This window comes from Muscardinus avellanarius (assembly GCF_963383645.1).
Source record: "Muscardinus avellanarius genome assembly, chromosome: 14".
Lineage (NCBI taxonomy): Eukaryota > Metazoa > Chordata > Mammalia > Rodentia > Gliridae > Muscardinus > Muscardinus avellanarius.
This window is the reverse complement of record NC_137800.1, coordinates 13,724,235-13,736,315: the sequence shown is the minus strand read 5'-3', so window position 1 is coordinate 13,736,315 and position 12,081 is coordinate 13,724,235. Positions and strand designations below refer to the sequence as shown.

General features: G+C 53.1%; 1 protein-coding gene across 1 annotated transcript in view; it reads right to left on the bottom strand.

Moving 5' to 3' along the window:
• Positions 1 to 2,107: 2,107 nt before the first annotated feature.
• GFRA2 (GDNF family receptor alpha 2) overlaps positions 2,108 to 12,081 on the bottom strand; it is a gene marked incomplete at both ends in the record, with an annotated part of 83,822 nt that continues 73,848 nt past the window's right edge. Inside the window, 3 exons of the mRNA XM_080710574.1 lie at positions 2,108 to 2,230; positions 3,065 to 3,118; positions 10,697 to 10,869. Coding sequence (XP_080566700.1) covers positions 2,108 to 2,230; positions 3,065 to 3,118; positions 10,697 to 10,869 — 350 coding nt within the window. The remainder of the gene's footprint in view (positions 2,231 to 3,064; positions 3,119 to 10,696; positions 10,870 to 12,081) is intronic.

Sequence of the window (12,081 nt, the reverse complement as noted above, 5' to 3'; positions counted from 1 at the left end):
CTATGTCTATCTCTGGCCCCTCCACTCCCTCTCTGCCTCCAGCCACTGTTGTGAGCCAAGCAGCTTTCCTCCATCACTCCCTGCTGCTTATAGATTTTTTCCATGGAGCCAAGGGAGGACTGAACCAGAGACAAAACAACCCTTTCTCCTCTAAGCCATTCTTGTCGGATATTTTTGGTCACAGCAATTTTAAAAAGTTGACCAAGCCGGGCATGGTGGCACCCACTTGAAATCCTGGCATTTGGGAGGCTGAGAAAGGAGGATCACAATTCATGGACAGCCTCAGCTACTTAGTGAAGCCCTCTGCAACTCAATGAGACCCTGTTTCAAAATAAAGAATTAAAAATAGGGCTGGGAGTGTAGCTCTGGGGGTAGAATGCCCCTGGGTTCCATCCCCAGTGAGAGAAAGGAGAAAGAAAGAAAAGAAAGAAAGAAAAAAAGAAAACAAAAACACAGGGCCCCCTAGGCTGCCTGAAAACCAGAACATACATCAGGCATGACACTAACCTCTCTCCCCTTTATTGCCACCTCCCCTCCTTTGATTCTTCTCCAATCTGGGAGCAACAGCAATTTGCATTAACTGGAAAGGTAAGGAAGAGGAGGCAAAAGAAGGCTCTGCAGACAATATGACCGGACCCGCCAGGTGTAAGATACATCCTCTCCTAAGGGAGTATCATCCACCCACTCACCCGGGGCCCACGGAGGAGACCTGTGTGCAGGCGCACACACACACACACACACACACACACACACACACACACACACACACGTATACGGGAGCTCCAGGTAAGCATCCACAGGTGACACAGGACCAAGGACAGCGGGGCGAAGGCGCAGGGGAACGAGGCAGGAGACAGCTTGCTTCCTAGTATGTTTATTGGAGCCTTGGTTAAGTGCGAAGGTGGATCAGAGTCCCCGCCACAGCCCCGGCAGCCCCGCCACAGTGGGCCTCCAGGCCTAGGTTTCCTTTTTGTTCCCTTTATAGACAACATTATTAAAAAAAATAAACTTTACAATAATACATTTTCGCTCATCTGTGGGGTATTATTTCGATAGTTTTGTTTCTTAAAAAAAAGGAAAGAAAAGGAGAAGCCACAGGATATAGGTGTATGAATGCGTATATACACTTATGTTGAGAAAGGAGCCTCGTTCTGTACAGACAGTTGACGCATGTCTTAAAAATGAGCTGAGAGAGTAGAAAGGTGGAGGGGAGAGGATAGAGAAGGAGCGTGACCCAGAGACCAGAGAGTGTTGTAGATACACATCCCACTGTGGTGTCTTCTGCCCCCTTCAGAAGCTCCCATCCTCAAGGGGACAACCCGCCAAATGAAACCCCCAAAAAAACAAAATAAGCTGACAAAATATTCTCTTTGACTTCAAAATTCCTGCCACCAAAGAGCCAGAGGCATCCTGGAGTTGGGGCCCAAGTCTGCTCCCTCCTGCAGGGTCTCCCAGGCCATCCTGGACTGGCCCCAGCCCCCCTCCATGCTAAGGTCAGGAGACCCAGCACACTATGGGGGTTCCCACAACAGACGCAGACCAGCCAGCCACCTGAGGGCAGAAAGGGATCCCAAACCATCTCTATCTTTGAAGCCAAGAGAAGGGCTGACAGGGCCCAACCAGACCCCAGTGGCCAAGCCCACTTCTCTCTGACGTCGCCCTCTGCCAGACCCCACAGGTCCCCAGAGTGGGCAGCTGGAGAGGGTGGCTGTAGCTGTCCTGTCCTCAGCCTGCATCGGGCAGCACACGCACGAGTCCCTTCGGCAGCAGGGGCCTCTTCTTGGTCTCTCACTTCAGAAGGGTCCAAGAGAGAAAAATGCCAAGGAGACAGCGCAGGGCGGCCTTTCTAGAGCCTTGTGCCTCTCGGGATTGGGCACCCATGCCAGGGGCCCTTGGCTGGCTTCTCAGGCTCCCCACCGGCTTGTCTGTTTGTTTTAGAAAAACTCCAGGGAAGAAACCTGGAAGGAGACAGGTTCAGAAACAAGGGGGGAAACTTTTTTTTTTTTTTTTTGCAAGGGGTGTGTGTGTGTGTCTGGGTGTTTCTGTTCTGTCAGGCGGGAGTTCTCATCTGTTGTCTGTCGCAATCTCATGACGAGGTTCCCAGGGCCTACAAGGCCAAAATCAGCAGCAGGAGAGGGATTGCGGTCAAGGCAGCCAACGGTCTGGCTCTGCTGGGGCCTGAGTTAGGTTTGATCACCTTGTTGCTTCCTGGGAGGATATTCGTCGTGAGCTGAGTCCACGGCCAAAGGAGAAACAGACAGAAAGAATGACAACAGAAAAACTTATCAGCAGGGCTGGCACAGGCCTCCCCCAGCCCTGTCCTTTCTGGCCACCAGAGACCCTCTCTTGCACTCTGAAGGCAGAGTCAGGCTTGTGTGGAACACAGGGACACTCTGCCCCCACGGACCTCGAGCTCGTCCCTGCATCAGGCTGAGCGTGTTTGTCCTAGTGAGGACAGAGATGGTACAAAGACCTCCAAAGAGAAGCTCCACGGTCCACAAGGACCTGCTTCCAAAGAGAAAAGGGGTGATGTGAGGGGAAGGGGACAGAGCCCATATTCTTCCTAGTCTGAAATTGCTGAAACGTCTCCTCCTCCGCAAAGCCTTCCCTGCACACGTCTGACTGAGCGACTCTTGCTCCCTCTGCAGAATCTTCCACCAGCTTTTCTTCTCAACTTGGTCTTGGATCTATAAGTCGGATATACACTCCCCCCACCCCCAGAGGGCTCCTTGAAGGAAGGGACTGTGACTTTTTCTGTCTCTGTGTCTCATAAATATCACAGAACCAGAACTGAGCAGACACTTAATACATTTGTCTTAAAGAGTGAGGGACGTATGGGAGGGCCTCTGTTTATCTCCCCCTAGGAGTCTGTCATGGGTCCTGCTTCAGTCTTTGCACTCGCCCACCCCCACCCAGCAGACTCCTTGGGTCAGGGTGAGGGGGGAAGCTCAGCTGGCCCAGCTCATGCAATGGGATTCAAGGGCTCTGAGTCTCCGGCTCACCTAGGAAAGTGCCCCTCTTAGCCAGTCTCTTGCACACACGTCCCCCTTCTGTGGCTACTCACCTCTGTGAAGCACATGCTTAACTCTTTGGAGTTGTTGACCTTCAGTCCCTGCTCCTGTGGGAGAGAAGGCATTAGTGAGGCCAGGTCACCAGGATCTCTGGCCAGGCTCTGCCGAGTGACTCGGTTAAAGCCCTGGCATCCAATGTTGGCACCGCTGAGCAGAAGGTGCATAAATAAAGAGCACTGCTCAGTCCCATGTAGCCCAGAAGGCCCGGTGCCCTCTGAAACCCTTGTCAGTTAGATCTTGGCTCCTCCAGGCTCCTGGAGAACAGTTCTAAACCTTGTTCTCCAGGAGCTTGCAGCCTTCTCTAGTAACTGGCCATTCACATGTCTGTCTACATGCTCAGCACATGTCGACGGTAAGGACCATGTCTCCTTTTATTCACACTGAGCAATGTTTGGCTCATAACAGCCACTCAATTATGTTTTTACCAAATACATGAATGCATGAACGAATGAATAAATGAATGAGTACCACAGATCAGAAATGGCATCCGAGAGCCGGCACCTGTTATTTACCATGACTGCTGGAGGGCCCCAGAGGAAAAAGGCCACAAGCTGGAGGGACAGAGAGCTGTGATTGATTAGTGATGTCTGCCACTGGCACAGGATAGGTGGACATCTGGCAACTGTGCCAGGCCATTTCCACCCAAACAACTGTGCAGCACCTGGAACTCCGCAAATAAGGTGATGAGTAGAAAGAGAAGATGGCTTACTGGTGATTCCAGGATTCCCTGCCTTGGCATTACTACTTGGAGGCAGGACCACACAGTATGCATCAAGAACAATCCTTTGGTACCATCGTCATGAGAGAGATCTGGGGGATGCAGCTAGGGATGGAAGATGCTTCTATCCTAACTTCAGATGGCTTATTCCCGAGGCATTTATGGGGAAGCTCTGGCTACCAGGAGTGACTGGGAAGCCCAAGAAATCATGCCCAAATCACTGCTCTTGGCCAGAAGTATCAATAATCCCTGGGACACCATAGGCAATCGACTACCCAGGCATCTGGTGAGCTAAACAAGGCCCCAGCTGTCACACGGAGATCCCGGCCAGAAGCGGTCACTGGCAGTAGGGGAGAGAGACCCGCAGTAATGATTAGTACAGTGGGAACAGGACCAGACCCAGCCCAGGAAAATCCTGTTAAAGATCATGTACCAGTGTCTCCAGGTGCCAAGAGATGGCCTCACCAATTGCTTCCCTCCCCAGGACATAAGCCCGGAGGCCCTCCCAGACCTGAGACTGGCTCCCACCCACACCCCTCGCCCATCCCCACCTGCACTGTGCATGGCCCACACCTACTTAGGCCTAGCATCACTTCCTGCTCTAATGGTTGGTGGTGGCAGGCCCGTTCTACCCCCGTTGAGGGTCCCTGTCTTCTCTCTTATCCCCACTGCCCACAGTACCCACTAAATATGAAGCCCATGGAATCACAGAGGCACACAGCCCCATGGGACTCAAGGTCCTGACCCTGTTTCAATCAAGGTCCTGACCCTGCTCTGTTTTTATTTGCTTTCTACATTGGAGGGATATATAAATTTGGCTTTAAAATAACCTATTGCTTAAAAAAGGGAATAAAGGTTTGAAAAAAACAACTTTGGGCCCAGGCAAGGCCAGCACATACATTCTGTGACTGTCAAGATGCCAGCTTTCGGGCAGGCCTGGGGTCCCAAACGGACCTCGAAACAGCTGGCTCGGCAGGGGTTCCCCCACAGTGAACACGCAGGGAGGATGGCCGAGCCCGGAGTGTCCTTCACCAGCTCAGCCAGATGTGAGGAGATCCAGTCTGAACATTAGTGCTTTCTGGAGCCCCTGGCCTCACCCTGGACTTAGCTCCCCAGGATGAGCAGCCCCCCACCAGGTCTTCCTCAAGAGGCGAGAGGGTGGGGTGATGAGAAACATCACACAGGAAAGACTAGAAGGAAGAGTCCTTCCGAACCTGTGGGCACTGGGTGAGCAGGCCTCCAGGGCCAACTGGCCACACCCAGGTAGGGGTGCACCTCGGGCTTCCTATGGCTACCCTGGACAGCGACACTGGAGTGCTGCAATATCTGGTCTATAGATGTTTGTCCACAGAGACGCATCCAAGCCTTTCATTTTCTAGATGGCAGAGGCCTGACCTCGAGGCCCACAGGACAGCCCCACAATCCAAGGCTGCCTGGAAACAGGACGAGAAGCCTGAGAGGCCAGTGCCTCAGGCCCAAGTCTTGGTTCTGCCAGTGACCCAGGACAAGTCTCCTGAGCCACAGTTTCCTCATCTATAAAGCAGGGATGGACAAGTGGGCCTGGCTTAGCGACCCTGGAGAGTGTGCGAGATGCTGCCATGGCACAGTGAAGCCCCCGTGCCCCCGAGGCTCCCTGCTCACAGCACAGAGCACAGAGCTGAGTGGAGTGCAGCCCCCCACCACGCCCTGAGGCAGGCCCGGGAGCAGAGCCATGGGAGGGAGGGGAAACCAGGTAAGCTAGCAGCCCAGGGCCAGTGAGTGACCTCAAGGCAGACTCCTGCTCTCTGCACGGATCAGACATGAAGACTGCAGGAACCTCCACCTGCAGCCAAACTGAGACCCTGGCCCAGGCCCAGACACTTTCTTTATAAAAACCAGGCAGGGTGGAGCCCTGAGTGACACAGGCCACCTTGTCCTGGCTCCAGGTGTGGGCTCTTCCTGGCTCCTCCCAGGGGTGGCTCTCCCACCCCAATCCCAATCCCAATCCCACCTCCAGATCCTTCCAAACCTGGCAGCAGGTTTTTCCCTTGTCAGTCCTTGGCTTCTACTCCCTGTTAAAGGTGGCCCTCCCTCCTCCCCCACATCTCCCTTTATTAATCCTCTTGGCTAGGCAATTGCCTTCTCCCTCATAATCATTTGAATGGCCTCCTGTCAGCCTGTTGGCATGAGGAGCAGGAAGCTGGCTGATTGAGCTTGTCAGCCTCAGTGCCCAGGACAGAGTGACACGCAGTTAGAATTTACATTGAATAAATGAACACATGAACTAGCAGGCCGCTCGGGCCGTGCTCAGGGGCCTGTGTACTGGGTAGAAGGCCCAGCCCGGGGAAGCAGATACCATAGGAGGGGAGAAGAGGCTGCTAAACCTGCTTCAGGTGTGAGGAGAGGGGCCTCGTGGCAACCCCTCTGAAGTCACTGTCAACTGTTTCAAGATGTGATTGGCAATGTAGACTTTAAAAGTGAAAAGTGGCTGGCGGGGACAAGGAAAGCCGAGGAAACTAGTGTTGCTAGGCCTTCCCAGCCCTAGGAAAGGTGAATGGCTCATGGATCTGCTGGGCCCTGCAGGCTAGCATTCTGGACCCAGACCAACCCCAGGATTGGTAGAAATAGTTCACAACCAGGCAAAGCCCAACCCCACTTTCAGCCTTCTTCAGTCTCCAGGATATCACCCTGGTCCAGACCCCTTCACAAGACCAGAGAGACCAGAGCCTCCTGACCAATCTTCCTACACCCTCTATAAAACATTGCCATCACCCCTGCCCCTCCGCAGACTGTGCACCCAGCCAGCACCTGGGAGGTGCAGAACCGGTGCACAGAGTGTGGCCAAGAACAATAAAAGGGCCCCGTTCAAACTGACAGCAGCAAGTTCCAACAGACCCAACTGGGGACTCCATTCTTTCCTCCAACCCATGTGGAGCACCTTCTCCGTGCCGCCCTGTGGCTGGTTCTGAGGAACAGAATGGGAAGGTAACACCCCGGGCCTCCAGCAGCACTGGCCCAGTAGGAAAGAGATGACAGGGCTCAAATGAGGCAAGCAGGAGCTCTAAGGAGGCAGAGGGCAGCTCATCACGGGCAGATTCAGGGAAGAGAGCCCCACAGGGAATATGGGACTCTCAAGGCACAAGGGGCGTTTCACTCCAAGGAGCTGGAATGCTCCTGAACCAGGACCTTGCTCACCTATCTGTGAGCTTGTTCCATAGGGCAGCCTTCCCAGGGTTCAGGAATAGGCCTTGGGGGAGTGTCCAAGACCGGCCTGCCTCCAGACTCTACGAACCCAGCAGGATAGGAGGAAGGTCAAGGACATCCACACAGAGTATAGATATACATCCACACAGAGGCCCTGCAGAGACCACCTTGGGCCTTGCCAGGCCCTCTCCGAGTTCTAGAGAGCCCCAGATAGTCAGCGAGGGGGCCAGAGCCAGAGGGAGAAGTTCTGAGAACAGAACCGGAAGCCACATTGAAGATGCAGGACTTAGAGCCAACTCCCGGCCACACCACTCGTGGCTCGTCATTGGTGTCCCAGGTGCCCACCTCCCTGCCCAGCAGTCCCACAGTCGGGACAGGAGTGCCCCCATCCCACATCCACCTTGCCAAGGGGAGCAGACTAGAGGTGAGGGCTGCATGAGGGCCAACGCTCAGTTTCTGGCCCTGCTCAGTATCCATGGACAAGTTACTCCCCATGCTGGGCCTCCTGTCCCTTGGGCTTGGGAAGAGGATCTCGGAGCATCCTTCCAATCCTAATGTCCAGAAACCCATGGGGGTCCCCAACAGGCTGCCAACTCTGGGAACTCCTAAGGCTTCTCCAAAAAAAGAGGAAGGGCAGAGGAGAGCAGAGATGAAGAAAACGGCCTTGCCTCTGTCTGGGATGTGTCTGGAGGACACAGGCTCCCCACCACCCACACTTCAGTTTCCAGTTCCTGCCCTCATTCAGGAAACCCTTAGTAACTATGGGTTCCCAACTTCAGGGTCACCACAGGGCCATTCAATCAGAGATGATCGAAGCTAGCAGAGCTGATGAGCAAAGAGGGGTACAGTCTAGGGCAAAAATAAGACATCCACACTGGACTCCCTGAGCCGAGGGCAGGGTTGAAGGTTTTTGACACTGCACCCCTAGGCCTGGCAAGCTGAAATAGGTGCTTATTAACAAGACTATAATTCAACAGAATCAGGGATGCCTCCATTCTATTTCTGAGAAAGAACACGAGGAGTGATAGTGAATGGGGCCCTTTTCCAGGGTCTGTTTCTCTTATTTTCCTCCTGGGATGGCCATCTCCAATTGTCCTACCCAGAGTGACTTAGCCAATAAGCCCCCAAAAGGGACAGTTCCTGGGGCCAGGCCTGCAGGAGCCACCTCCCCAGTCCCCAGGCTTGGTAACAGCCAACAATCAGGCCGCACTCTAATTCATACATCATACACAGATCACCCATCATCTTCCCTGGAATCACACCAAGATTGAGACAAGCCCCCAGATAAAAAACCAGGTGGTGATTCAAAGAAACCAAGGAATGGTTGGTTTAGCAAACTGCTAAGGAGAGGCAGGGGTGGGCCAGAGGGGACTTAGAGTAACTGGGCACTAGGAATCGGGGGCATGATGCCACAGCTTTGAACTTTTGTGTGCTGCAAGGTATCTCAGGAAGAGCGTGGGCAAGGTCAGAAGGCTCCTGCTGTGTCAGCATCTCCCCAGGAGAGCCAGCCCCCAAGGACTCTAAAGCAGGGTGCACTGTTGGGAGGGAGCCTGCAAGGGCCCAGGGGAACAGGTGGGCCACACCGGAGCACGGTCATGCATCAGGTACACAGCCCTGACTGGCCAAACTGCCCACCATGCTAGTATGAAACTGAGCCGGCGACTATCTGTGGAGTGGGTCCCTGAGCCCCCTGCCCTGGCATGCCCAGTGTAACTAGGATGTCCCTAGATATGACCTGGACACCTCAGTCCAAATCAGGAAAGATGGCCTAACAGAGGGAACAGGCCATGGCAGAACTCCACACTGAGCCAGAGGCAGGGGCATTGGAAGTCCGTGTCACTGACTGGTTGGCCCCATCAGGGAGGGAAGGAACAGGGGTTAGAGAGCTTTCCTGACTGGACAGGCAGCAGCACATACACTGCCAGGCAGTGGATGCCCACAGGGCCTACTCAGAGTCCTCACCCTGGCACTGTGAAGACCAGGTACTGCTGATACCAGGCACCATGGCCCCTTCAGACCAGTGTTCCCACTGCCTCACAACCACCGAGTCATGCTCCCCTGTACCTTGCTATTGTTCCTCGCCAACCTCTCGGCCAGTCAGCGCCCACTTCTGCCTGCAATGTCCCCTACACTCACCACACACAACCTCGAATTCCCACCCCTCCTCTCCTGGTATTTGGCACTAGGTTCTCCTCTAAAGTCTGGTGTGAGTCGGGCATGGTAGCGCACACTTGTAATCCCAGCATTTAGGAGGCTGAGACTGGAGGATCACGGTTCGCAGACACCCTCAACTACTTAGTGAGGCCCTTTGCAACTCATTGAGACCCTGTTTCAAAATAAAGAATAAAAAATAGGGCTGAGGGTATCACTCGGAGGTAGAATGCTCCTGGGTTCCATCCCCAGTAACCACAAAAAATAAATAAATAAAGTCTGGTGTGTGTATGTGTGTGTGTCCGGAGCCAACCTCTTCAGCAAAGAACCCTCAGTGGTGAATAGTGTGATGGCAAGAGGGCAGCTCAGCAGAGTATGAAGCTGGGTGGAACCCTAAGGTGCACCTCCACACAGCCACGTGTCTCCTACAGAGGTACTGACTGCTGCCCATATCTGGTGCTTACTGTATTGCTTCACCCTCAACATAATCATAAGAACCACAAAACCCAGTTACAGTGTGAGCCTAATTCACCAATGTATCCCTGTCATCTCATGTAAGACTTGATGTGTCGGTGGATGGATAGATGAACAAATGCATGGGAGGTTGGGTGGATGCTTGTGTGGGTGGATGGATGGATGGATGGATGGATGGATGGATGGTGGATGGGAGAATGGGTAGGTAGATGATAGATAGATGGATGGTGGATGGATGGATGGATGGATGGATGGATGGATGATGGATGAGAGGATGGGTAGGTAGATGGATAGATGGATGGATGGATGGATGGTGGATAGGAGGAGAGGTTGGTGGGTAGATAGATGGGTGGGTAAGTGTGTATGTGAATGGATGGGTAGATGTATGAATGGGAAGATGAGTGGATAGATGGATGGGTGGGTGAGTGGGTGTGTGAATGAACAGGTGGATGTATGAATGGGAGGATGAGTGGATAAACAGATGGGTGGGGGTAGATGGATAAATGGATAGATGGAAGAACAAGTGGATGGATTAGTGAGTGAACAAATGGATGGATGGATGGATGGATGGATGGATGGATGGATGATGGATAGATGGACAGTCAGACAGACGGACGGACGGATGGATGGATGGACAGGAAGCCCAGATTGTGGCCTTTGGAGTCCGATGTAAGTTTGAAATCATATTCCACACCAGTCAGCTATGTGATCTGAGCTGTCATCTAACCCCTCTAGGTCAGTTACCTGAGTGTAAAACAAGAATGTCAATATGTCATTGTATAAGAATTCAATGAGACAGAAAATCTACTAGCACACTACCTGATAATTAGCAGAGTTGATTCGTGATGGTGGTTACATTTCCCCTGTGACCCCTGTGTTGCCTAGTGCAATACTGTGATGTAAGGAGCTTCCTACTTGCAAAATGACTGACTAAATGAATGAACATGTAGAAAAGGGTCCCACCAGCTCCTCCCTGCCTCTTGGGTCCCCAAGCTGAAGGGAGGAACTTCCAGCTGAGTGGTTTCCATGACACCACAGTGCTTCTCTAGACCCCGGGGCACCTTGACCAGGTCCCCGGCTGCAGAGCCACGTGCCTCACCTGGACAGATGTGCAGGTGGTGATGACACTGGTTCCCAGGCTGGTGCTATCACTGAGGTCATCCGGCAAAGAAGGCGTCTTCTCCACCCGAGGGACTTGAGTGGCTGGGAATATGGGGCTCTTGGGAGACACGTTCACGTCTGTGCCGTTGCCAAAGGCCTGGATAGCATTACCTGGGGATGTGGGAACAGATAGATGCAGAGAAATCAGAACTCACTCTTGTCACCTTGGTTCCCATCCTGACCACTACCTTCCCCAGAACAGCCCAGAAGCTGGAGGCAAAGGGCAACAGATGAATTTAGATGAATTTAGATGACTTTAACTTTGCTCAGGTTCCTTTGCAGACTGACGAAGGCTCACATCCAAAGAAGCAAACAGCAAGAAGGCAGTTGGAAAGACAGAGCACAAAATACAAAGAAACATACATGGTGATGACTGTAGCAGAATAATTGAGGGAGAAAAGGATGCGGGATGTGTGGAATCCTCAGGGAGGAGGCCTTGCCCGGGGGTCCTCCTGCAGACTCTCCTGTGGAAGCCTCCCCAGCTCCCTGGGCACAGGTGCCCCAGCTCCACCACCACCTCATTCCAGGGCCCCACTACTAGTCTTCCAGGGCTCCAGGCTCAGCCCTCCTCCCTCTCATACTATATATATTCCCTGGGCGCCTCCCCCACCTCATACTATCAACTAGTGCTAATACATTGAGGACTAACTAATTGCACCTCTTGGAAAGAAACTCCCTCCCTAGACATAACCCGATAACCAAGTCTCTGGGAAATCTCTACCTCCATGTCCCAAATAAACCTCAAAGTCCTCGTGTCTACACCTGAACTAGGGCACCTCTTCCTACCATTGCCAACGCCTCTCACCCTCTATATTACCAATCTTGGAGGCGTCATGTCTATGTAGCCAAGTCTCCCCACCATGACAGGGCAGTAACCCATGGTGCCTCCCTACTGACCTCCTGGCAGTCAGCTGAGCCCTGCTCCTAAGGGTCCCTCCAGTCCACCTTTTATCATGCCCCCTCTTCTGGTTCATGGCTGTTATTTTCCTCTCCCATACTAGAATCTTCTTATGGGACTCTCTGTACGGGGTCCTCCATCAGATTCATATCCCTAACCCCCATGACCTCCACACCACAGTCAGGCCTATGTGTTCTGTCCCCGCCTGCTGGCATCCCTCCCACCACCCACACCACCCCACTGCCATCTGCAGGAAAAGAAAACCCAGCGTCTCATGTCTGCATGGCCCTTTGTGAAGAGGACATGTCCTACCTGCCCAGGTAACTGTCGCTCCAGTCACCTTCAATGCTACATGGCAAGGCTAGGCATTTTGCAGTCCCCTTAATAAGCTATGATCATCTGGGGAGCCCCAGGGTGGGGTGGAC